This window comes from Corvus moneduloides, chromosome Z (assembly GCF_009650955.1).
Source record: "Corvus moneduloides isolate bCorMon1 chromosome Z, bCorMon1.pri, whole genome shotgun sequence".
Lineage (NCBI taxonomy): Eukaryota > Metazoa > Chordata > Aves > Passeriformes > Corvidae > Corvus > Corvus moneduloides.
This window is the reverse complement of record NC_045511.1, coordinates 2,067,913-2,092,333: the sequence shown is the minus strand read 5'-3', so window position 1 is coordinate 2,092,333 and position 24,421 is coordinate 2,067,913. Positions and strand designations below refer to the sequence as shown.

At 47.6% G+C, this 24,421-nt stretch overlaps 1 protein-coding gene across 6 annotated transcripts in view; it reads left to right on the top strand.

The window, feature by feature from the left end:
* The window catches only part of CTIF (cap binding complex dependent translation initiation factor), a 149,161-nt gene that overhangs the window by 35,350 nt on the left and 89,390 nt on the right, over nucleotides 1–24,421 (top strand). For 4 of the 6 annotated variants that reach the window (XM_032095656.1, XM_032095655.1, XM_032095657.1 and 1 more), the window contains exons 4-7: nucleotides 8,063–8,185; nucleotides 12,173–12,246; nucleotides 13,064–13,168; nucleotides 17,080–17,155. In XM_032095656.1, the coding sequence (XP_031951547.1) occupies nucleotides 8,063–8,185; nucleotides 12,173–12,246; nucleotides 13,064–13,168; nucleotides 17,080–17,155 (378 nt within the window). The remainder of the gene's footprint in view (nucleotides 1–8,062; nucleotides 8,186–12,172; nucleotides 12,247–13,063; nucleotides 13,169–17,079; nucleotides 17,156–24,421) is intronic. The other 2 variants (XM_032095661.1, XM_032095659.1) reach the window with 1 other exon arrangement.

Genomic DNA, 24,421 nt, shown 5'->3' with positions numbered 1-24,421 from the left:
GAGGTGTCTTGATGCAACCTGCAGCCCAGGATATTCCTAAATTGCTGGTTTCTGATGTTGTTTGCTATATCTGGGAAAGAGCACCCAAGACTTGTCCTGCTCTTGCACCACTTGATGAGACATATTAGCAGCTGTGTGAGACTAGATGGATGTCAGTTCCCACAGGCTGGCAGATAGGCATCCCATACAAAGAAGTGGCTTAAAACCACAGAAAATTCCCACTAAAACCTCCTGGTCTTTCCAGTTCTGTGGATGGATGGCTGTGAGAAAATGGTCTCCTCATGGAGGAATCTTCTGAGATACATTTTGTGAACTCATGTGCTGAGAAAATCCTGGTCTCACAATTGTATTCAGCTCATCTGTAGTTCTGGTTTCCTGCTGGGATCTCTCTGTTTGCTGCATGGCATGGCCATGCTCCACTAAACCACCAGAAGGTTTGCTAGGTCTCACCCCGTGTGAGCCTCTGGGGCGAAGACCAGGTACTCAAAATACTGTTTGAGCACCTCACTGCCTCTATAAATGAGGAAGGTTTAGATAATGGAATAATTTTAAACCCTTTTATGTTTCGATTTTTTTTTTTTTTTCTTCCCCAAAAAGAGCCAGTGGGAAGTTTTTATATAATACTTTATTTGCATTCCCCTTGTGAGGCTGTGGCGAGTAGGAAGCTCTTTGATATATTTCTGAGAGCAATTCATTAAGTAAAAGACTTCTGGTATGGTGCATATTTAGGGAGCCAGCAGAGCTCTTGGTACATGAAAGGCCTGGCAGGAACTCATCCCAGGCTCCCCTTACGTAAAAGCCATTAACAAAAACCAGAGCAACTCTGCGGGTTTGTGCCATTTCTCCAGGCAGTGGGAGAGGGAGAGCTGAAAATTCTCCTTCCTGGCCAAGTCGCTCCCTTCCTCCATGGTGGCTGGCTGTCACTCATCATCACCAAGCAAAAACCTGTGTTGTTGGCAGTAAACAGGACTTGGCTTCATGCTGCTGATTGTGTCCATGTCCCACCAGGTGCAGCAGGAACTTGGTACAGGGTTTGGGCCCTCAGAGGCTTCCCCAGTTGATGGTCATGTTGCTGATCTGAGCAGTGAAGGAGCAGAAAGGGTGTGTGGATCACACCTGGATGATCTTACACCTTGCTTGTAGCACTCTGGTCCTGTCTTCCCTGAGGAGCTGGTGGTGGAGGAGATGGCTTGGTTTGCCCTCCTGTTAAACCTGCAGATACAGCAGCACATGGTAGCAGGGTGGGGTGGTGGGTTTGCACTCTTGGGCCTTGGCTGGAGATGATACCACATGGAGTAAAGAGCGTCCCAAACTGTGCTAACGTAAGAGTTCTGACAAGGGCCTGGAGGGACAGAACAAAGGGGAATGGCTTCCCACTGCCAGAGGGCAGGGTTAGATGGGATATTGGAAAGAAATTCTTCCCTGTGAGGGTGGTGAGGCCCTGGCACAGGTTGCCCAGAGCCCTGGAAGTGTTCCAGGCCAGGTTGGACGGGGCTTGGAGCAACCTGGGATAGTGGAAGGTGTCCCTGCCCATGGCAGGGAGTGCAATGAGGTGAGGTTTAAGGTCCTGTCATTCCATGTCCATGGCTTGATGTCATGGCTGGAAAAGCTGCCATGTTGCCAAAGCAAAGGCAGCAGGAGGTGTGGGGCAATACATGGAGGCTGTCTCTTGGGAAACGGCAGATTTCAATGAACAGTGGAACTCAGTTTTAATGGAGAGTGGGAAAATCCAATTATCTGTGCAGATTTCATTTGCAATTCCAGAGAATTTTTTTTTTGCAGGCATTGGTGCTGCTTGACTTCCTGGGATCAACCACCAGGACATCCTCCCTGGTGGATGCTGCAAGGGCAGGTGGGAAGGGATCATGTCACCGGGTCCAGATAACTGAAGTTAGCAGTGAAATTGTCTTGCTGGCTTAAGTCCAGTGACATCAGCAGGCAGCGTGTAATGCCCCAAATTCTTGGCTAACCAGATAGGGCTGGAGAGACAGTGGATTGGCAGGATGTCTTGACTAAATTTGTCAATCATTTTCCCTGTTCTGGTGGACAGCCTGTGTTGCCCATCATTGGGTCCAGATCTGAGAGAAAACAAGAGGGATGACTCTGGAAGGACTTTTAGAAATTATAGAACGTTAAGGGGGTGGAATGGACCTTAAAAATCACCCACCTGCCATGGGCTGGGACACCTCCCACTACAACGGATTGCTCAGGGCCTTAACTGACCTGGCTCTGAGCACTGCCAAGGTTGGGGCATCCACAACGTCCCTGGGCAACCTGGGCCAGTGTCTCACCACCCTCACAGGAAAAAAAAAAAATCTTCCTTATATCCAGTCTAAATGTCCCTTCTTTCAACTTGTGCCCATTACTCCCTGTCGTGTCACTGTAGTTCTTGATGCACAGTCCCTCCCCAGCTTCCCTGTAGCCCCTTCAGACACTGGAAGGTGCTGTGAGGTCTCCACGTGCTCAAGGTGCTCTTCTGTTCTCTAGGCTGAACAGCCCCACTTTCTCAGCCTGTCTTCACAGGTGATGTGCTCCAGTCCTTTTATCAACCTCACGACCTCCTCTGGACTTGCTCCAACAGTGCCATGTTTGGGGACCTTGTTTGAGGTTCTCCATCTCATTGACCTGCTCATGTCATAGCCCAGGGCCAGTTTGTGCACTGAATTTGGCTGAGGTTGGCCACTGTGTTGAGGATCTGTTGGGGCAGGTGGGTGCTGGCTGATATTGCAGATGCTGTTTTCATGCTTCTGAAATAAAAAGAGAAAGCGAAAGACAGACACTGGCTTTGCCAGGGAGTACATGTTGGTGTATCCCTGCCTGATGGAGGAAGAAAGTAGATCTTGAAGTGGAGTGACTTGCCCATGATCAAAGAGCAGCTTTGAGGAAACCAGTCACTTTTCTGCCTGTAATTGCTGGGTGATGCTTCCTCATTTGGTGAATGCAACTGCAGTTGGAGAGGACTGCCATATAGGTGTAACTTTCTCTGGACCTTGGGGTTGGACTCACGGAGCAGCAGTGCCTCTTGTGAAGCAGACACCTGCTCGGGTGCCAGGAGGTCTGGGAGGGAGATGCTTCACTGCTTTGCTGCCTGCTTTGGAGAACTGTTGCTTCTGAGGGTGGAGGGAGGTGTCTTCTAGGCCTGGTGTCACCAGTGACTCATGTGAGAGGACATCTTGTCACCCTCAGTTTCCATTTGGGTGGGGAGGACCAGGTGATGGCTGTCTGCCCACTGCAGAGCTTCCCACACTTACTTTTGTGAGACCTGATTTACCTTTGAGGTCTCCATCCTTCCAGGTTTGGATGAATAGGTCAGCCAGTGCTGAAGCTCCAGGCAGGGAAGGGATGACGTGAGCAATTTCCCCTGAGGCTGGGACAGGGTCTTGCTGATGGGTTTCCGTAGCGCATCTGGAGTTCCCAGTGCCATTCCGAGAGCCCTCAGTGTTCCTCCTCTTCATCCTTGTGTGTAAACGAGCTATCTAGCACATCCTTGGCTAGCATGGCTCTTCCAGTGTTGTCCAAAAAACACAACCACACAGGCTTGGTCCTTTCCCAGGTAGCCCAGAAAGATCTTGTAAGCTTAACCTCCTAGTTCCAAGTCCATCAGGTCCTTTGGTCCTGTATTGAGACACAGGTATAGATAAAACCTTACTTTCTGTGGTGGAAGAAGAGCTCAAAGTGCCGTTTGGTGTCCCTTCTGCAGATTGGAGAGGGCTGGGGAAGGTGGACAGAGACCTGGGGACAAAAGGAGCAGAGCCAAAGGGGTTGGGGTTACTGCATGACATTTTTATAACAATTTCTGATGTTCTTATAGCATTATGTAATACTTGTGAGAAGAAAGAAACTAGAAAGTTTACCCTACTAATATATTTAGAGGAATCTTGTGGTTGGTTTGTTGTTGGGGTTTTTTTAAAGGTGTATTTTGAATTGTTAAAATAATTAAGCCTTTGGTTTTCCATAGAAAGATTGGAGTGGTTGTTCTGAAACAGGTCTAGGGAGATGCCTGGAGTGCAGTGCAAAAATTCTGCATAATGGGAAGATTTGGCAGCAGTACAAATTGGGTGCATGAAAACCTCCACTGCAGAAAAAACCTCAAAAAGGGCCTTTTACACAATAGCTGTTTTCTGTTCTGACCAGGATTTAAAACAAAGTTGAGGAGTCATTTGAAGGACACCCCACAACTTGATCTAGGGATCTCCTAGGCACAGATGTGACCCTTGTTATCCTGGGGAATATCTCAGAGGTTTTTGGGGCCTGAGAGCTCCTCCACCTTCCTGTTGTTTTTCCTCTGGCCTACCTGTGAGTGCTGTACATTGAATATTGAAATTTTTACATACAATTGAGCATGAATCCCATCCAGAATCCACTGATATCTTCAGGACACTAAAACTTGTGCTGCTGCCAGAGTTGATCTACATCTCTACCAGCACAGCCCACTTCACCCATACTTGTCATCACTGAGAGCAACTACGTAGGTGATCACTGTGTTTCCATTTATGGCTTCTGCACTGGGGAAACTTACCTCCTTTTTCTGCAAATAGGATTTTCAAACTTGCACTGAAGCAGCAGGAAGTATTAACTCTTGAGCTGGCAAAGGCAGCAGGATTAATTAGTTCATGCCTCAAAGAGCTCGCTGCAAAGGTGAAAATTGCAGTGTAAGTGAAACATATGATTATTGCTAATTAAAATGCAAATGTTAGATTTGACAGCTAGTTTTCAAAGGAGGGCTGCTGACAGTGGTAATGTGCACGGGCCTGACTGTTCCTGAGAAGGTGCAGAGCTTGGCCAGAAGGATTGGCATGGGTTTCAGCAGCTTCTGGGAATCAGTCTCTGGAGGGATGGTGTTTTCTCTTCCAGTCCCAAAGTGTGGCTCCTAAGTCCCATCTCCTGCTGATGAGTGTAGACCACGAATGGTAGGTGGAGGAGCCCAAATAAGAGCCCAAATAGGAGCAAGAGTTCAAGGACTATGTGGGAAGAGTTTGGGAGAGCCTTTTTTTTTTGAGGGCACGGCAGAGTAATGGGGCCAGTTGATGGGGGATTGGGTCAGCAAGAGGCAAAGGTTGGAGGGCTTTGTGCCGTTACATCTGTTTCTTCAGTGTTTGTCAGCTTTGGCAGACAATTCTGTTCGTGCAGCACGCTGGGTTTGTTTAGCAGGAGCCCTGTGTAGAACACACGCAGGTGGTGGTGCAGGATGGAGGAAGAGCAGTGCCACATCTCACCAGTGCCAAGCCATGGCTTTCTGCTGGACTCCAGCTGCCTCTGTGGGCTTGGGAGGAATGGGTTTTTATGGGCTTTGCAATGATGCTGGTGAGGGGGTTTTGTTGCTTGGTTGTTTTTTTAAGGAGCAATCATTACCTGCGTGCTCTCACCCACTCCTTGAGCATCACCCATGAGGTTGGTGCGAGCAGCCCTGCTCCCACACAAGGTCTGCAGAGAGGGTCCATTTTAGCGTGAAAAAGCTTTATTGCAGGACACAAAGCCACCAGAAATGTCTGGGATTGTTTCTGAGGGTTGTATTTTCATTCTGGAGATTTGAATCCCTGTCAGTAAGGTAGCAGTAAAAAGTTGTTCATCTGTGGCAATGAGTCAGAAATTTGGGGGAAATACTGAGCTTGGCTCTGCTGGTGAGTTTGAACTTGAGGGTATTCAGGCCATACTCAGTTTGGACTGTTTGTATCTTCAGCAGACGTTTCAACAGTTTTTGGTGTAACAATTTCATTTTAAAAATGATTTGGTTTTTTCAATATTAGTATCAGTGCTTGATAAAGGTAAGGAAGGCAAACAGGGCAGAAGCCCCAGGCCATGAGTTAGAACCAGGAGACAAGCTGATTTAGTAAAACCATCTGTGATTGTGATCTAACTGGTTTGTGCTGTATCCAGTGGCTTTTCTCGGTGGACACTGATGCACAGTGGTACCAATATCCTCATTTCTCACAAGGGCTTTATTGTGGCCAGCTGCATTTCTGGAATTTGCAACACCTTGGATTGTCTGAAGGATCTAAAAGTTGTGTCAACTGAGTATAACTGAACAGTGTTTATTTTCAATATGTCTTTCAAAGCAAAGGGTGCGTGTGCTGACCTGGTCCCACCATAGCATTTGGCACAGAAATTTTGTATGTGTGGGTGAACAAGGTGTTCAGTGTGTAGGATACAATTAATCCTTCAAACATTGAGCAGTGAAGGTGCATTTCTCCCAACCACCTTTTCAGTTGGTGCACATCTTTCCCATGTCAAGGGACGTATTTCTCACTTCTCAGGATGCCTGCAAGGCTGGCTCTTCCCCAGGGCTTCCTAAAGTGGCCTGCCTGACATCCACCAAGTTTTTTTTCCCTCCATGCCAATTGAACAACTCCTTTTGTGCCATTTGGTATTTCTCAGCCATTGGGAGATTTGGGTCAGGGTGTGATGAGAAGGGAAGAAGGTACTTTAACTGTCAGTGGGAATAATCACAGCCTTTCAGATTTCATTTATATACAACTTGAAAACTAGATAATCTCTTTTGAAGTCAACACTGCAGTGTATTTGAGCGTACTTAAAACTTACAAGGTTGCAGTGTGGAGAATGTCCAGCTGGAGCGATGCAGAAACCAGCACTGGAGTGTTTTGCTTCCAATTCCTTGTGTTGGGTGAATGTACATCAAGGTCCATGCTGGACCACTGGGTAGCATCACCTTAGGTAGTCTAGGTTCTGCTGTGCAGTTGTCTTCCTGCCTCATCCCAGTCAGGTGGCACTTGTGAAGCTGGGACCTGGGCTGTGCCCTCAAATTAATGGCCTGGACTTGGCTGTTGTGGTGAATCCTTTTGACTTTGAAGGCCAAGGTGGCCCTGCCCTTGCCTTAGCCCATGGCATGTAGCCCCATGAGGACGTCTGAGACATGAAAAACACTTTTGAAGTGTCAGCTCACACCAGTCCTAGAACATAGGCTTCCCTTTGTATTTCCCAGATTTTCAGAGTACTTGGAAGAGTTGAATATTCTGCACATTGTGATATCATGGAGTTTTAATCATTTTAGGTCACTTTAAAAGCCTTTCCCAAGCCTTTGGAGTAATTACCTTGACAATATCCACCTTTTTCCCCAAGCACCTTGTGGGGTATTTGGATAGAGCTGGTCAGGTGAGTTATTCTGGTTTTCAAATGAGCCATTATGCCCTGAGGGCTGAACAAGAAACCTGCAGCTTACTTGACAGCACAACAAGTGAGAGAATAAAGGAGAACATCAGGCACAGCTCCTTAAGAGACAAAAATAGTTACTTGTGTAATGTGTCTCCTGGTGAACTACCAGAGTTCTCAGCCATGTGTGCAGCTGGACTCCAGCAGTGGGCTGAGCAGTGGGAAAACTGACTGAGAAGTTGATCGGGGCCTGGGAGGGGAATTAAGGAAATGGGAATGGAATGGAATGGAATGGAATGGAATGGAATGGAATGGAATGGAATTGAGCCTGAGATTAGCTCACTAGGTCAGAGCATGGTGCTAAAAACACCAGGGTCATGGGTTTGATCTCTGTACGGGCCATTCACTTAAGAGTTGGACTCGATGGTCCTTGTGCATCCCTTCCAACTCAGGATATTCTTCGATTCTGTAAAAGGAATGGAATGGAATGGATAGAAGAGAGTATTTCAGTTCAAAGGTACCTACAACAGTCATCCAGTCCAACTGCCTGCTCAATTCAGGGCTGACCAAAAGTTAAAGCATGTTATTAAGGACATTGTCCAAATACCCTTAAGCAGCTTTAGAGGATGTGGGGTTGATGAATATGCATAATTAATCCTCATGAAGATAGAGAAGGTAAGTATTATTTTTCCCCATGCAAACACTAGAGTACTAGGACCAAATCTTATCTTCATCAGAGCCTCCCAGAGTGTCATTCTTTTGCAATGTGTAAGTAGAACATGTTAAAGGACCCAGAGGAAGCCCCACCATCAGGATGCTGGTCATGGGCATGGTTTTGTAGGTGCCAGCACGAGTGGCCTGGGAGCTGGAGCTCTCCTGTCCCGCCAGATCGGTGGTTTTGGAGTGTGTGGGGCAGAGTTGCCCTTGACTAAAGCAACCTGTTTGTTGTTTTCAGGATGAGTGGGATCACAGCAGCAGTGGAAGCACAGGATCCCGGCCAGGGTCGGGCTCCAGGCAGGGCTCTGGATCCAGGTCTGGCAGCCACAGGAGAAGCAGCCAGTTCAGGCAATCGACCAAGGTATACCTGGTAGTGACGTGCTCGAAGCTGTGGCCTGTGCTTGCTGCTTATTGGAGGCATCCTCCTCACGACATGTTTGTGGTGTGTGTCACACATAAGTGTGGGTGCATGTCAGCTGTGAAGGACACTTCAAAGACCTATTTAATTCACTCATGATGTGTGACCCGCTGAGGTGTGTAGAGTGCCTTAATATTGGGAAAGAAGTCCCTAGTCAGCTGGTTAAGTGCAAAGGAAATCAGGGATTTTTTCTGTATTTGAAGTCTTGGAGTATTTCAGTTTGGGAAATCAAGAGATGGTTTGTAATTATTTGCTGGCAGGTCTTCATTAGAAGTTGAAAGATGAGTGGACAGCACATAGATAGTGTTAAATGGTGATGTTGAGTCCAGCTGCCTTCTGTGTGAGCTGTCTGCAGGGCTAGATGGGGAGTTACCTTCCTACCCTGCAAAAGACTCTAAGAATTCACTTTTTGTATGGTCTTGGGTCCATCCTTGAACTCAGACTGTTAGTTTCTGTCAGCCTCTGTCTTCCTGTCTTCTCTTGGGAGTCACTCTCCTCTATGCACATGTGAGCCCCCGTTGTGCCAGCAGTGGAGGGCAGACTGAGGTCGGGAACCAGTGCTCAGAGTCCTGGTCCATTCATCCTTTCATCCTCCCGAAGAGCTTGAGGAAATAGCTTTTCCTCCTGAGCCGTGCTGTGGTGGGACAGGACCCGCAGAACCTGGCTGTGTCTAGAAAGTGATGGTCCTTTCTGGTCCTTTTCAACATACCTTCTCTCTTTGAGTAGGGATAATATTGTCTTCCTCAAAATTGCTATACTTTTATCTGTATTTTTCATGTGAAAGCTTGCAGTTTTCAACAAGGAAATGCTTAATTGGAGCCTTTTCAGACAGTTCAGTATCTATCTCATCTTTTTTTATTTTCTACCAAAGTGCAGCCAGGGGTTGTAGGCAGCTGAGAAGGAGGAAAAGTGGGGGAAGCTCTTCAAGCTCAGAACTGAAAAACGCTTAAGTAACACATGGCTCTGGATGAGCCCTGAATTTATACCAGGGACCCAGGTGGCCACTTGGTGTTGTTCTGTGTGCAGTGATGATTTAACAGGGTTGCAGTTGTGCAACGAAGGGCATGACTTCGTATTTGTTTTCTGGAGAATGGTAATGAGGAGCAGCAAGAGGTGGGACGCTGAGCTGGGCTTTGGAAAGCTGCTGCATGCATGCTAATGCTGACTTTGTGGGGAATTTGCTGAAGCTGCATGCATGGTAAACAGCCAGAGTCCACGTGGGCCTGTCCCTGTTTGTCTGGGCAGCTACAGGGGCTGGGCAGCAGTGGATGGAGGTCATTTGTGCTCACAAGGGCTGGAGGACAGAGGTTGTGGACGTGCATTTGAACCGCACGGTGTGGAGGATCTGCTTTACTGGATATCTCATCTCTCAGAGTACTGGTGTTACTCTTGAAAGTCTGTCTCTCAATCATCATTGCTAGTGAATTAATTAATTTTCAGCAGTACTAACTACTTCTCAGTGAAAAAGATGATCTAAAGCTGAGGGTGGGGTCACTGGGAGCTTCATGTTAAAATTGCTGATGGTTATAATTGCAGTCCTGGGGGGACTGACAGCAAGTCACTGCTTTTCTTAAATACATGCAGTTTTTAATCTTTTTTGTACCTGGATTTGAGAACTGGCTTTTTCAAGTCTTACTATTAAGTCTTAGCACTGTGCTGTGAGCATTTTAGTAAGCTCCCTGCAGCACGGGGCTGCAAGGCTGCTCCCTGTCCTATGAGCTGAGACAGGAACTGGTTCTAAAGACAGGTCATGGAAGACCAAAAGGGTGTCTTGAAATGACCACAGTGACTCACGACTTAATGGCAAGGTGTGTTATCGTTGGGGCCTGGCACTGTCTTTGTGGAGTCTGGCTGATGCTTGGAGTCTCTCCAAGAGGTTGTGGGGACATCCTCTAGGAGGAGCAGGTTTGGGTGAGAGCATCCAGCTGCTGCCTTGGACCTGCCTGACCTCCTCACCACCTGAAATGGATTTGTCTGCAAGAAGAGGTTTCTCTTCTTTGTGTGACAGCTATGCTAACTTGCACCTGTGTACTTCCATTTTACTGCATTTGGATGTTTGTAAGGATTTAAAAAACTAATTCCTCTGCTTGGTGGTAGAAAATCATGCTTACATTTGCCTAAAATAAAAAGCTCATCTTCTGTAACTGATCATGGGAGTTATTAGTATTTCTGGTAGTTTGTTTCTGAGCAGAGACATGTCAACTTGCAAATCCCCAGGGGTTAAAATCATAATCCATAAACCCCTTGGAGGAGACTAAAAAGGGAGCAACCTGTCTGTGTTTGGAGTTTCTGGTGTCTAAATTGGTTGTTATGCTGGAAATAACTGCAAAGTGTAACCATCTGTTCACTGAGGACATGTGTCCTGACATTGGTTGGGAGAGTGTTGCTCACTTTGTGAGCAGATTGAGCTCTGGGACTTCATTAAGAAATGGTCACATTTTTTATGAGTTTCTAGTGTCTTGGTTAATATTAATAATACTTGAAAATGACAGAAGTTATATGGTAGGGAATAGATGGAATCCAGCTTCTCTGTGTTTTGCCAGAGTGGAACCATTTGGACTGAAATGCTAAATAATCTGAGTATGTGCAAGATTATGAGTAATCTGAATAAGAAATGTTGAGGGGAAAATCAGTTAATATGGGATTCGCTATTTGCAATGCATTCAATCCATCCAGACTGAGTCAAGTCTGATTTCTTGAATGGTCTTGAATGGCAGAATCCAACCTGCTTTAGTTCATCTGCAAAGGGTGGAGAGGGCATCCCTCTTTGTGCAGGGAGGACATGTGAGGGGTGATGACTGTGAAGGGGCTTTGAATAGCATATGTGAGGTCTTTGCTTTAGTTGCTCGTGCTTTGGGTTGTCCATTTTAACTTAAGCAGCTGCACAGGGAAATTCAAGGTGTTTTACTGTTGGCTGGAGGTTTCTTATAATGCCCATGGGGAAAGGCCCTGGGGGTGCTGATGCCAGGGGCTGGACATGAGCCCAGGAGTGCCCAGTGGGCAAGAGGCCAGTGGCCCTTGGGCTGTCCCAGCCAGGGTGTGGCCACAGCCCCAGGGCAGGGCCCGTCCCCTGTGCTGGCACTGCTGAGGCACCTCCAGTGCTGGGGACAGCTCTGGGCCTCTCAGGACAAGAGAGACATGGAGGGGCTGGAGCGTGTCCAGGGCAGGGAACGGAGCTGGGAAGGGGCTGGAGCCCCAGGAGCGGCTGAGGGAGCTGGGAAGGGGCTCAGGCTGGAGCAAAGGAGGCTCAGGGGGGACCTTGTGGCTCTGCACAAGTCCCTGACAGGAGGGGGCAGCCGGGGGGGTCGGGCTCTGCTGGCAGGGAACAGGGACAGGAGGAGAGGGAACGGCCTCAGGCTGGGCCAGGGGAGGGGCAGGGTGGACAGCAGCAGGAATTTCCACATGGAAAGGGTTGTAAGGACTGGAACAGGCTTTCCAGGGTACTGATGGAGTCAACATCCCTGGAGGTGTTCAAGGAATGCCTGGATGAGGCACTCAGTGCTCTGGGCTGGGTGACAAGGTGGGGATCAGGCACAGGTTGGACTTCATGGTCTTGGAGGTCTTTTCCAACCTAAATGATTCTGTGATTTTGTGAATCTCAGCCTTCCCCCTGGACTTTGGTGGATCATGGTTGTGGACATGGGGCAGGAGGACAGGGCTGGAGTCAGAGCTGAGCTTGTGCATTGTTTGTTCCATGTTGTGCACAGCTCTGTGTCCCCAAGGCTGAAACTGTCACTCTTTGCCTTCACGGTGCAGTTTTGCAGCAGATGAGGGGTCTCTGCATTGCAGTGAGCATGGATTCACACAGGAGCACAGGATTCCTTGTCCAGAGCCAAGACACCTCCGTGGTTGGTGGTGGGAGAGGCTGTGCCATGGTTCACATAGTTCCATGTGCCTCCTTGCAAGTAACCTCCTTTCCCTCTCTCCTAGAATGGCAACAAGGAGAGCAACCTTGACATGCTGGGCACAGACATCTGGGCTGCCAACACCTTTGACTCCTTCAGGTAAGCTGGTTTTAAAATGCTTTAAGAGAAAGATGGACCCTTAAGATGGACCACACCTTCTCTTAGCCCTCACCAGTGTGTCCATCTTGCTGGTACCCAGACACCAGAAAGTACCCTGGTAGTACTGACATCACTGTTCCTCCTCCCCATCCCCATTTAACCTGTGGCACCAAGCACAATCTATTGAAAGTATCCTGTGTGCTTTGGAGAGGCCACTGAGTGGGTTTGCATTCCAAACACCTGAAACTGATACCAGTACAATTACTTACAGTCACCCCAGAGCTGCACAGGCAAGGCTTGAGTCAGCTCTGAGCTACTGCTCTGGGATTTTACTCTCCCATTAGTTGGAGATACCATCATGTGTTGGCTTCTTAGCTACTGCCTCAGTGTGGAAAAGCAGTGAAATATGCTTTCTGTCTGGTTTTATGCACAGTCTGCATGTGTTGAGTCACTGGAGCAGACAGATTGTGCAGGACAAGAGAGAACATCATTGCATGGACCAGACCAGTACCTGTTGGTATACCCTCTTGGTACAGAGAGCGAGTATATCTTGCAGGGTGTGTTCTGTATCAAAATTAGAGGCTTAGATCAAGCCACAAGAGCTCAGCGTACCTAAAAAACAAGACAAAATGAAATTAAAAGAGATGCATAAGTGTGAAGGTTGGAGGCTCACATGCTCTGCAGCAGGGAGTGGTGCTCCCAGAAATGCCAGCTTTCCTTGTCTGCAGGCTCCGATGTGCCCTCTGCTCTTCAGCTCAGTGGTGTTTAATTAGTAGTGGACTTCCTTTCTCTGTTTTTCCCTGTTTTTCTCTCCTAGTGGTGCAACGTGGGACTTGCAGCCTGAAAAACTAGATTTCACCCAGTTTCACAGAAAGCTGCGAAACACCTCCAAACACCCATTGCCTCACATAGACAGAGAAGGGTGAGTGCTGTGTCTGCAATACTGTGCTCTCCAGGAAGGGTCTCTTAACTTCTCCCTTGCTCTAGGAACTTTGGTGTGGTGGCACGCCTCACGTGGAGGACATGGGAAGAAGCACTGGACCACTTACAGAATTTGAGGATGCCACAATCAGTCTGTCTGGCTCCTCTGTCACCCAGTTCTGGGCTGGAGCAGAGTTGTTCTCTGTGTTTTTGCATTGCTTGATAGATTTCAGTGCTTAAATAACTCAGGATCCAAGCCTCTTAGATCCGGGTGTCCTAGATTTAAACATCTCTGGATATTGAAGGAAAGATCCTGGCTTAGTGCTGACCTGGTTGCAGTTCCTGTGAGTGACAGGCTTCCACTGTTCTTCCTAGCAAGAGTTCAGGGAAGGAGAGAGCATCAATGCACTTCATAAAACTGTGAAAACATTAAACAGCTCCTTTTGGTGGTGTCAGCCTCCACGGGCTTCCCTGGTATTTCTGGTTTCCTTACTGGTTGTTGGTTGGTCAAACCAAATAAATGTGTGCTGGCACCAAGTGGCTCACCAGTGTTGCTTGGTTGAATATCATCATTTCTCTGCAGGTTCTCTGCAGATGGAGAAGCAATCACTCCTTGACAGGAGGGTGCAGCCAGGTGGGGGTCAGGCTCTTTTCCCATGTAACAAATGACAGGGTAAGAGATAAAGGCCTCAAGTTGCACCAGGGGAGGTTTAGATTGGGTATTAGGAACAGTTTCTTCACAGAAAGGGTTGTCCAGCCCTGGCACAGCTGCCCAGGGCAGGGGTGGAGTCCCCATCCCTGGAGGGATTTAAAAACCCTGTGGACGTGGCACCTGGGGACTTGGGTTAGTGGTGGCCTGGGCAGTGCTGGGAATGGTTGGACTTGGTGATCTTGGAGGTCTTTTCTAACCATAACAATTCCATGATTCTATAGATCAGGTTTTCCTCACCCTATCACTCAGAGCATAGAGGAAGGCAAAAATCAGAACAGGTCTAAAAGATGGGGTTGGGAAGATTGCAGCTGATGTTCCATCACTGCCATGTTGTTTGCAGGGATGGAAATCTCCTCTTGGAGACATTTTTCTGCTGATAACTTGGTTTTGCCAAAGTACTGTCCAGTGCCATATGCCTAGTCTGCACATCTTGTTTAGAAGACAAGATTAGAATTGTTATTAGAACAGTTGATTGGGAACGATTAGAAACATCCAGCCAGGCCAGCAATCCCACACCAGCCCAGGCTTAGCATCTGCAGGAGGCTGCTGTACAGTACAGGGACAGGAGCACTCACACAACCTATTTTTCCTGCTCTGTAAGGCATACTGCAGGTTTGTAAAGAGCAATTTTCAGAACATTTGGAACAATGTAACACTAAATTTCTCTAAGTCACTACGTCTCATCGTTTACTCCCATTTTTTCAGATGGGTTTGAAAAATGAGATGAAGGGGCTGTCTGTAAGATAAGATATAATATGATAATATGCTTCCTCTGTAAGAGAAGATACAATGTGCCCCCTGGTTGATGGCACTTGCCAGGTGATCCTGTCAGTGACACCTGCTATATGCAGGGAGGATGCAGCAGGGTTGGTGTTCTGGTTTTCCTCTGGTTCTTGCTGTGTTGTGAATGCCCACAAGGTAGAGAAGGCAGTGTGGAGGAGAGATATTTAATCACTCCTAAATATTACAGCTGCAAAAGTGGAGGAAGAATTAGTGTATCTGCAGAAAAGTTAAGCAGATATTATCAGCACAAACCGTGCATCTCCCAAAGTGCATGCCATGTAAGTAACCTGGCCAGAACAGAGGAAGCACAAAGGAGGACAAAATGGTTCTTATTTTTTAACTTCTAAAGCTCACTGTGCTGTGCATTCATCAGCTCTCCATGGTGAATCTGTGCCGAGATTTGCTTGCTGAGCCTCCGTGAATCTCTACCTGCAAGCTAGGCATTTTCCCTCTTGCTTGCATGGGAAGCTTTTTTTAACAATCTAGCTGTGCAGTGAAAAAAAAAAATAGAGAAAAAAAAGGGAAAAAAAAAGGAATGTGCTGTTCAGTGTGTGCTTTTAACACTAAAAGAACCATTTTATTCCTTAATCTGATCAGTTGCCTAAGGCTGGCCATGTAGTTGCATCCAGTTGTGTGACCTCAAGTGACTTTTGCTTGGGTGAAGTGTTTTCCTCCAGGAAGACATCTGCTTTTACTGGAAGAAGTTTGGTTGCATGCTGAATATCAAAAGTGGAGCAGTTAAGAAAAACCGGGGAACTGTACCGCGTTTCTGACCTGAATTCATCTGGCTTTAATTTCCAGTCCTAGCTCTTGCTCTGCTTTTACTCTTTCAGATCAAACAACCTTTTGTAGCTGGTATTTTCTCTTCATTCCAGGTATCTCCCAAGCACATGTATCACTTGAGTTTTTCAGGTACTCTAAGGAATTTCTCTACCACCTCTTTGAAACGTGACTGCGGCCATGCCTGTGGTCCTGTAACTGGGGCTCAGCCACGCTGTTTCTAGAGGGAAGCTGCCTTCATCCCCCTAATCCCTGCCTCCTCTTCATCCCCTGCCTTTTTGCCACAGTTCAGCATCAGAAATTCAGCCTGGGGTGGTCCCCACTCTTTCCAGATGACCTTTTCCTACAATACACTTGTGTTCTGCACCTGCAGCTGGCATTATTTGTCCCCAGATGCGTGACACGATTTTTCTCATCTATATAAATACATATGTATCAATTTTTTTTCATACATGTATTTCTGTATGTGTACACACACTATGTTTTTCCCTCTGTAAATCAAAGTCAGGATTTTATCTGTGATGGAAAGTCAATTGTTGAACACCTCTGATTTCCTATAAACATAGAATCACAGAATGGTTTGGGCTGGAAGGGACCTTCAAGATGGCCTAGACCAACCCCCCTGCCATGGGCAGAGACACCTTTTACTAAACCAGGGTGCTCAAGTTGATTAAGGTTAATGAAATTGCTTCCCTTCAGCTTGCTGGTTTTTGAGCCTGGTACTTCAGCACACACCATTTTTCTCAATTTTTTTCTCCCATTTTCTCTAATTCCAAGATCTATTTTTCTCTGACTTCTAGGCACTGATTACCTGGGTCTGCTGCTGCCAAAGTCTCTACTGTATCTTATTTAGCAATATCTTGCTTCTAACTGACAAAAAAGTACTTTATCATTCTTGCATAATAAAAAAGATCATCTCTGTTTTTTTGAACGTAGAGGGGTGATATTTATTGACCGTTTTTTCTTTTTCTGTATCATCACAAACTCTCTGCGTCCAGATAGCAATTATCTTTGGATTGGTTATTTTCCTTTCTTGTTCCAAGAAAGTCCTTCAGCTGCCAGTTCTGTGTGTGGTATGGGAGTGCTTGACTTCTCACCCCAATTTCTTTGTCTTTCAAATTGTCTGTTTATATTTATATCAATTGCCACTTCCTGTCTGAGGTGTGTGTTCGCGCTGATTATCGACACCTTTCTCAGCAGGGGAGCTGGAGCTCCTGTGGAGACCAGCAAATGAGCAGTGCTTCAAAGGAAACGCTTTTCATTACTCTTCTTGTGCTCTCATTTCTGCTGTCCAGGTGGGCTGTGCTTTCAGTTTTGCTTGGTCTGGAAATCGAGTCACCCTGGGCTCAGGACTGCCTTTGGTTTTCTCACTGCTGCTACTACCAAAAGTGTTTGCAAGCTGTGGCAGATGGTGCAGGTGGAGAGGACTGAGCAAAGCATTTAATTTTGTATTAACAGCTTTACGCCTGCGTGGGAGTGTTTTGGAGGCACAGCACACTTGCTCCAGAGAGAGCCTCTTTGTTTCCGTGAGAGGCCTTTGCAGTAAGAACTGATATTCCCCTTGTGCCGTGATAGAAAATTAACTGTGTCCCCAGCGGGTTTTCACGTGCTTTTGTTTTGTTTTCCTCTTGCCACAGGCTTGGAAAGGGGAAGTACGAGGATGGTGACAGCATCAACTTGAACGACATAGAGAAAGTCCTTCCAGTGTGGCAGGTAGGTGACAAGGACATCTGCCCCTGCCACAGTGGAGACCAGCAGCAGCGTCTTCCTTGCCTTGTGTTCCCTTAGGAAACCCTTCTCAGGAGTGGGAAAGCTGCTGGGCTGTGGTCCTTTGGGGGTTGGGATGGAGATTTGTGCCTGTTTTTTTTGGATATTAGTGCTGGGCAAGGGCAGTGACCATGGAGGCTTTGTGGGGAGGTGATACACTGAGGGCGTTACATACCTGTGTATGTACACGTACACAGGGCTCCTATGTTTAAAAAAAGGAGATTCTGAAAAGCATCAACCCCTCCTGACAGCTCCAAAATAAGTTACTGTCAGGAAGCCAGCAGTGCCTGTGTGCTGACCCAGGTATTTCCCCTTTGGGAAATATGCAGTGGTATGTTCATATGCAGTTATAATCCACCTGTGTGTGTTTTCTCTAGCCTATTTTTTCCCCAGATCTCTCTTTACAGCCCAGTTTTGGCAGTTCTGGTTAAATGACCTCTGGATGTGTGGATGTTGGGGAATGGCAGGATGAGAACCCACAGTTCAGAAATGAGGTTGAATAAATCAATTTGTCAGCATCATACAATTTTTCATTTTACAGAGCCCTAGTCCTCAAAGGAGCTGAGTTCACTGAGCTAGGCAAGTTTCTGAGGGTGCTCAGTGTGTTTTTGCTGAAATCTCTTTGCCTCCAGAGGCAAGGATGAAAACATCTCGTGTGCTGTGGTAGTGTTACCCTTTTCAGTGTTCAGCCAAGAGCTCGCCGGGCTTCTTGCTCACGCATCATGTGAGGAAAAGCTTTGCTCATCCTGCAGACCATGTGACAATCTATCTTACTGTTTCTTTTGGGTGAGCTATTTGGCACTGAATACATGAAGGAGTGGAGAAGGGCAGCTGACTTTGGCAGGGAGGAGCACTGCCTGCAGCTGCTTCCTGCTCAGTCTCTTCCATGTTTGGTATGTCTGGACTTTAGGTCACAGGGAAAAAATATCAAGTTCAGCTGATACAAACCCCATTAATTCTGCAAAATAAGGTTAGTTTCCCTGGGGAATAATTGGAAATGAAGAATCAAACCATCTTTGGTGCAAGGAGCTGATTTCCTTCAAGAGAGTTTTAATCAACAGCTGTTAAATAAGCCAGGTCCTCCTGGTCTGGTTGTCATTTCATCGTGTCCTAAGAGTGCATTGAATACAATTAATTAATTCCAATATATACATTAATATCTGGCTTAATTGTTGGTGTGACATCTCTAAGCTGGAAGACCTAGTGGGAATACTGTATTTGATGTTTTGTTTGTGCCTCGGGGCAGACTCGTGCAGTGCTGCATTAATTTGCAGACGTGTTTACCTTGGCATGTACAGTCAGTCATTTGTCTGTGGGAACTAGGACCCAGGTGGCTCTGGGAGGGGGTTTATCTTGTTCAGCATGGACAAGTGAAATACTTGCAGACAGCTGGTTTAATCCTGACATATCATTGTTAACTGGATTTGAATGCGATCGTGCAATGCTGACAGTGATTTTATAGCTCTTTATCCCTTGTTTTAAATGGCTCTGTGGAGCAGTGGGGGTGGGGGTGTGAGTGGGGAATAAGGGAAGATATTCCCTTATGTGAGCTTGTGAAGGGAAAACTCCTCACCCCATAGGGTTGTCCCACACTGTTATGTTCATGTGCCATCCTGAAGAAGAGGCTTTTCGGGTTGGTGATGTATAAATTCCTGTTCTGTCTGTGTTTGAGAGCTCATGGGTAGCTTACAGCAGGCGTGCACAGATGGAGGGGCCAATCTGAGCATCCTTCAGCCCCACTGGGGTGGTCTGAGAATCCTCCAGTGTGATTGAACCAGTCCAAGCATCCTCCAGCATGACTCAGATGCAAATGTTTTGCTGCTGGGCGGCTTCAGCAGCTGTGGAAAGGTTAAAAGCACCACATTTGAGAGAGGTAGGAAGTCTTGCTTGCAGGTTGCTTGGAGATTTGCGTGCCTTTGGTGTTAAGGTGTGATAGACACAGGACATGAATGTAGAACTAATCTCCAGTGTACATCCAGGGCTGTATGGGTATCTCTACACAGAGGTGCAGTGATGTCCCTAATGAGCAGAATATTCTGGTTATCTGGGGGTTAAGCAGACTGTTCTGGATATCTGGGTGTTAATATCCCTATCCATGAGTTTTTCTGCTGGAATCTATCAGTAGTATTTTAACAAAATATTGCAAGGAAGGCCTGTGACTATTCGGGAATTGAAAGGTGGAAAAACAAACAAAACAAGCCCAAACGGCCTCCCCCAGATCCTCTTCTTTTGTTTGGAATTCCTGCATCCCAGTCCTTGGGGATGCTGTCACAGCGCGGTATGCTCTGCCATCTCGTGGACATGCACAGGCTCCACAATTCCTTCGCCACAACTCGTAATTTGAAGCTCTCTCCTGCTCCATTCTTTCAAAATCCATCTGAGGTGCTTGTTTTCACTGGTGAATAGGTTTTATTTTTGAAAGTTTCGTGGCTGGGAGCTCATGAGGTCATTGCCTTGGCTCAGCTCATGAGCCATAACCTCTTCATCTCTCCTTACTCATAAAAGTCTGCAGTAGGATTTGGGCACTAATTCACCAAAGTGCTGCCAGCAATGACTCTTTTGAAGATAAGTACTCTCCATTTATAAGATCTGCTTTTTACTGCACACCAGGGAGCATCTGCTGCGTCGGGAGGCGCAGCTCAGGTGCAGAGAGAGTCTTTAGCATCCTCTCCTTTTTCACATCGGCTGTTTTGTTGAAGGAGACCACATAACCACCTTGGCGTCATGAAGACGTCACAGGGAGGGCTGAGTCAGTGCCTTTTGCTTTTGCTCCCTTTGGCAAACACTTGGGAAGTCTTTCAGGCTTGGATGTGTCACATCCAAGTACCCTGGCCCCAGATTTAGTCTTCAGAGCCCTTGGCAAGGGAGCCCTTGGCAAACTGTACACTTACCAGAGAAAACAACCCAAGGGGTCATGTTCTGCAAGATCACAGGATCACGGAATAGCTTGGGTTGGAAGGAACCTTAATGCTCATCCCCTTCCAAACCCCCTGCCATGGGCAGGGACACCTTCCATGATCCCAGGTTGTTCCAAGTCCCCTCCAACCTGGCCTCGGACACTTGCAGGGATGGGCCAGCCACAGCTTCTCTAGACAAGATCCACCCCCCTCCTTCCTGTGGAACTGCTGTAGCTCACAAAGGACTCAGGAGGCTGCATGTCACAGGGGTGTGCTGTGAATGATGCTAGCTAGACACAAGCAGAGAGTTTTGGGACATGTCCCAGGTAGTTTCTGGACCGGTGTATTGCAGTGTTTGGCTTTCAGTTTGCTGGACTCATGCCTTCAAGCTGGGCTTGCCCTCCTTCGAATGCTGGGAATGTGCCTTCACTGCCCAGCTGCTCCTTGTCTTGTGTTTTAGGAGGTAGAAATGTGGCACTTCTGAAAGGCATATTGGGCTTCATTGTTGTAATGTGATAAACTTGGAAGATGGCATTGATATAATTTGTTTTGGCATCTTACTGCCTTCAGCTCATCTCCTTCCGTTTCCTTACTGATTCTTGACCCTTTTTGTCATATGCTTGCAGTTACAATAAACTGCTTGTTTCTCTTCTGGCTGCGGTCGTCACCCAGCTTCCTTGTTGGAAGAGAAACAAGGGAGAAGCTCCTTAGGAGAAAGGCAGACTCTCTGAAATTGTTCACGTTCCTCTTAGTACTGCTGTGTTCCTGATTTTGTCCAAACAGGATTAGAAGTACTGGGATTCCTGATTCAGTTTGTAGTTCAGCCTACAGGTGCTTAGACAAATATATTTGTTATTTAAACTCCTTTCTTTTTTACACATGCCTGTGTTTGACAGCAAAAGCAAGCAAGCTGCAGGTTCTTCTTTTAGCCTTGATGTTATGCTGCTTTTCTCCTGGTGCTGGAGAACCACATGAATTGAGGCACCCACAGGAAGCTTTGCCCATTTTCCTTGGGACCCCTCCTCACTGACAAGTATTTTCAAGTCAGACCTTACAGTTCAGTGTGGAGATCCTGTGGGTAAAGGTGGGACCTATGCATGGGCTGGTCACTGGGGGTTCCTGCCCCAGGGGAGGCATGGACACACTGGGACATGGTTTGTTGCACCTCAGTGTAGAGGTCTGGGAAGGGCTGGGTAATTCCCATCTCAGGATACCCATGTCCTTTCCCTGTCAGCTCTATAGGGTGCAGTGATGGACCAGCTCACTTGTGGATCTGGTCAGATATGGAAGGTTCCTGAAGAGAGATGAAGCCAACCCAGGTATCCAGGGGGAGAGGGTAGATCATGGGCAAATGTCCCCTCTGCTGTCGCTCTGCAGGCAAGGAGGGGAGATTGGTGTCCAGCACTGGCGTGAGGGCTGCAGATCACTGATTCTTCCAGGGAGGTGGTAGCGGGAGAACAGGTCTCTTTGGAGCTCACAGACAGATTTTTGGTGATGTGGCGTTATTTACTACCGCCATACAGAGTTGTCATCCACTCTACCTCCTCTCTTGCCTGCTCTTTCTACGCTGCAAGGCTGGGCAGTTCTCATTTTACCCAGCACATTATGCAACCCAGATTCCTCCTCTTTCACAGCCTTGGCCGTAGCAATGTGGCCCTCTCCTAGCAGGCTGTTCTGTACTGGTGGATCTGGGGTGGGCTGATCCCTCTTCTGTCATCCCCTCCCACTGGGAGTGACCTGGTCGATGTGGTGTGTGCCCCTTGTGCTCTGTGTCCCTGCTGTCACTCACCATGTCTAGCCCTGGTGTCATTTATGTGTCCACCAAACACGAAGAGGGTGGGGTGCCTCCCTAGGAGCCCCAAAATGGGGGGATTACTTCTGCTCATCCCCAGTTCCTGCTGGAGTCTGCCCCGAGTGTGTGGGCACAGAGTGTGTGCCTTCAGAGAAGGTTTCTTGCCTGACAAGCCCATATCCCAAGGGTCTTTCCAATACAGTAACAGCTAAAACCGCTGCGGAAAGTCCCTGTCAAAGAGCCAAGGCTTGCTTGAGTATAGGTCACAACGTATTGGGAGTCTGAGCTCTGCTCCTGAGCAGAAAGCTTTTGGTTTGCCGTGATTACCAGTGAGACACAAGCTTTCTGTGGCCCTTTTTTTTGCTGCATTTGACCCACCTGACAGCGCCTGGGGCAGAGAGGGCAAACTACCATGGTCACCTGTAACTCCTCCAGCATCACTCCCATGCCAGAGTTAAGGCCACCATTGCCAAGGAAGGCAGATGAGGCCACGGGCATCTCCAGAGCACAGGAGAGGTCTGAACCAAGACTGTCTGATGTCCCATGCAGATCATCACCTTGCAGGTTCCTGCAGGCCTGGGCTCTGGTGGTAGAGCACAGTCCCTGTGATCCCTGAACCAGATCATAAACCCTGAGGGTTTTATCAGACGTGCAGGAAAGGGAAGATCTTCTAGTGGCTTTTTAAGATTATGATGGTCTTTCATACCACAGAATCAGAGAAATATTAAGGTTGGAAAAGATGCATAAGATCACTGAGTCCAGCCATTCCCCAGCACTGCCAAGGCCACCACTAACCCTTGTTTCCAAGTGCCACATCCACGTGGCTTTTGAATCCTTCCAAGGATGGGAATTCCACTACTGCCCTGGGCAGCCTGTGCCGGGGTCTGACAGCCCTTTCCATGAAGAAGATTTTTCCTAATACCTCATTTCCTAATACCGTACAATAGCCTTATTCAGTGCATAATTGAAACACTAGAAAAATGGCCAGCAACTTTGATGTTTCCATTCTTATTTTTATTATCATTATTATTTTCCTCATTATCATTATTAAAATTGTTAATGTTGCTTATTATCATTATGTATATTATGTATTATCAGTTATTATCATTATTATGGTTATTCTTGATGTCGTTGTTGTTATTGTTATTATTATCACTATTATGGCTCAGAGCAGGTTCCTGATTGTGAAAAATGAGATGGGCTCTCCCTTCTCAGGGCTGGTGTTACTCTTCTGTCCCTCAAGCAGATGTAGCAATGCTGACTCATAATTCCTGGGGGTGTCTTCCCAACCTGGTGGGCACAGAGATCCCGTTTCGTAGCGGCTCTTTATGCTGCTACTGGTCAGCTGGTCAGAATTAGGGCCAGGCTGCCATGCTTGCCATGCTATGAGGTGCTGGGATGCTCTCACACCCCGGTTGGATTGACTGGTCAGGGATTTGGATTTAGGATGAGCAGGGAGGGAAGGTGGAAGGGACGAGGGTGGTTTGTGCTGCAGCTCTGAAGTTCGGCAGTGTTTGGTGGCCGAGGGGACAGGGCTGGTGGCCGAGGGGAGCCCTTCAGCACTAGAGGGCACTGCGGCCTCGCTGCACGGCCCTGGAACACGGCTCTGGGCAGAGGAAATGAGGCTTTTCCAAAGGCTTTTTCCAAGCAGAAACCCCACTCTGCAGTGTCTCTCACCCTCCTGTGCCAGGTCATGCTGCTCTCTATCCTGCTGTGTCCACCTTGGGCTCGGAGTGCGTGTCCAGCATGGGGAAACCTGAAGGTGTTTCTCTGTACCTGGGGCTGAATTTGGGTGTGAGCTGCATTTTGGCTCTGAGCAGAGTGAGGTTAAAACTGAAGGTGTCTGTGACCCCCCCCCCCCCCCCAGGTACCAAACCCTGAGGGAGGCTGGTTCTTAGGGGTTGGACAAGTCCCATCTCATGACTCCTTGGCAATCCCACCTTTGCACTCACAATCCTCAGCTCCATGTAACTCCCATGGGATGCTCCAGCAGGGCTCAGTCTGGTGCAATGTTCCTTGCACCAAGGAGCAGTTCCACGTGTGCTATGGGGTTCTCCCCTTCTGTGGAGGTGCTGCTGCCCTGTCAGGGGTAGGATGTTCCCCTGAACACCCACATTTCCATCTGTCCCTGTCTCCTACCTACCTTGTTGTACCCACCCCATGTTAAGGGCATGCCAGCCTCAGGAGGACAGAGATGGGCACCATGGGTTGCCCACTGCTGGACCATCACTGTTCCTTAGACACCAGTTTGCCAGGCACTGGTTTGTACCACAAATAAGATTAATAATGGGATGTGGGCTGCTTTGCAGCTTTTTTTCAGGTCAGAATGATGGAGGGGTGGACACAAAGAGATGTCAGGACTAGGCTGGGCTTACCAATAGGAAGTAGTGAAGTTCGGGTTCATGACCAGGGACTACGAAGAAAGAGGAGTGTGGGAGAGCTGTTCCTGGGAGGACGATGAAGAAAGATCCTCTATTTTACTTTTAAGGAGTCCACAAGTAGTTTTAGTCCCGTGAACTGCAG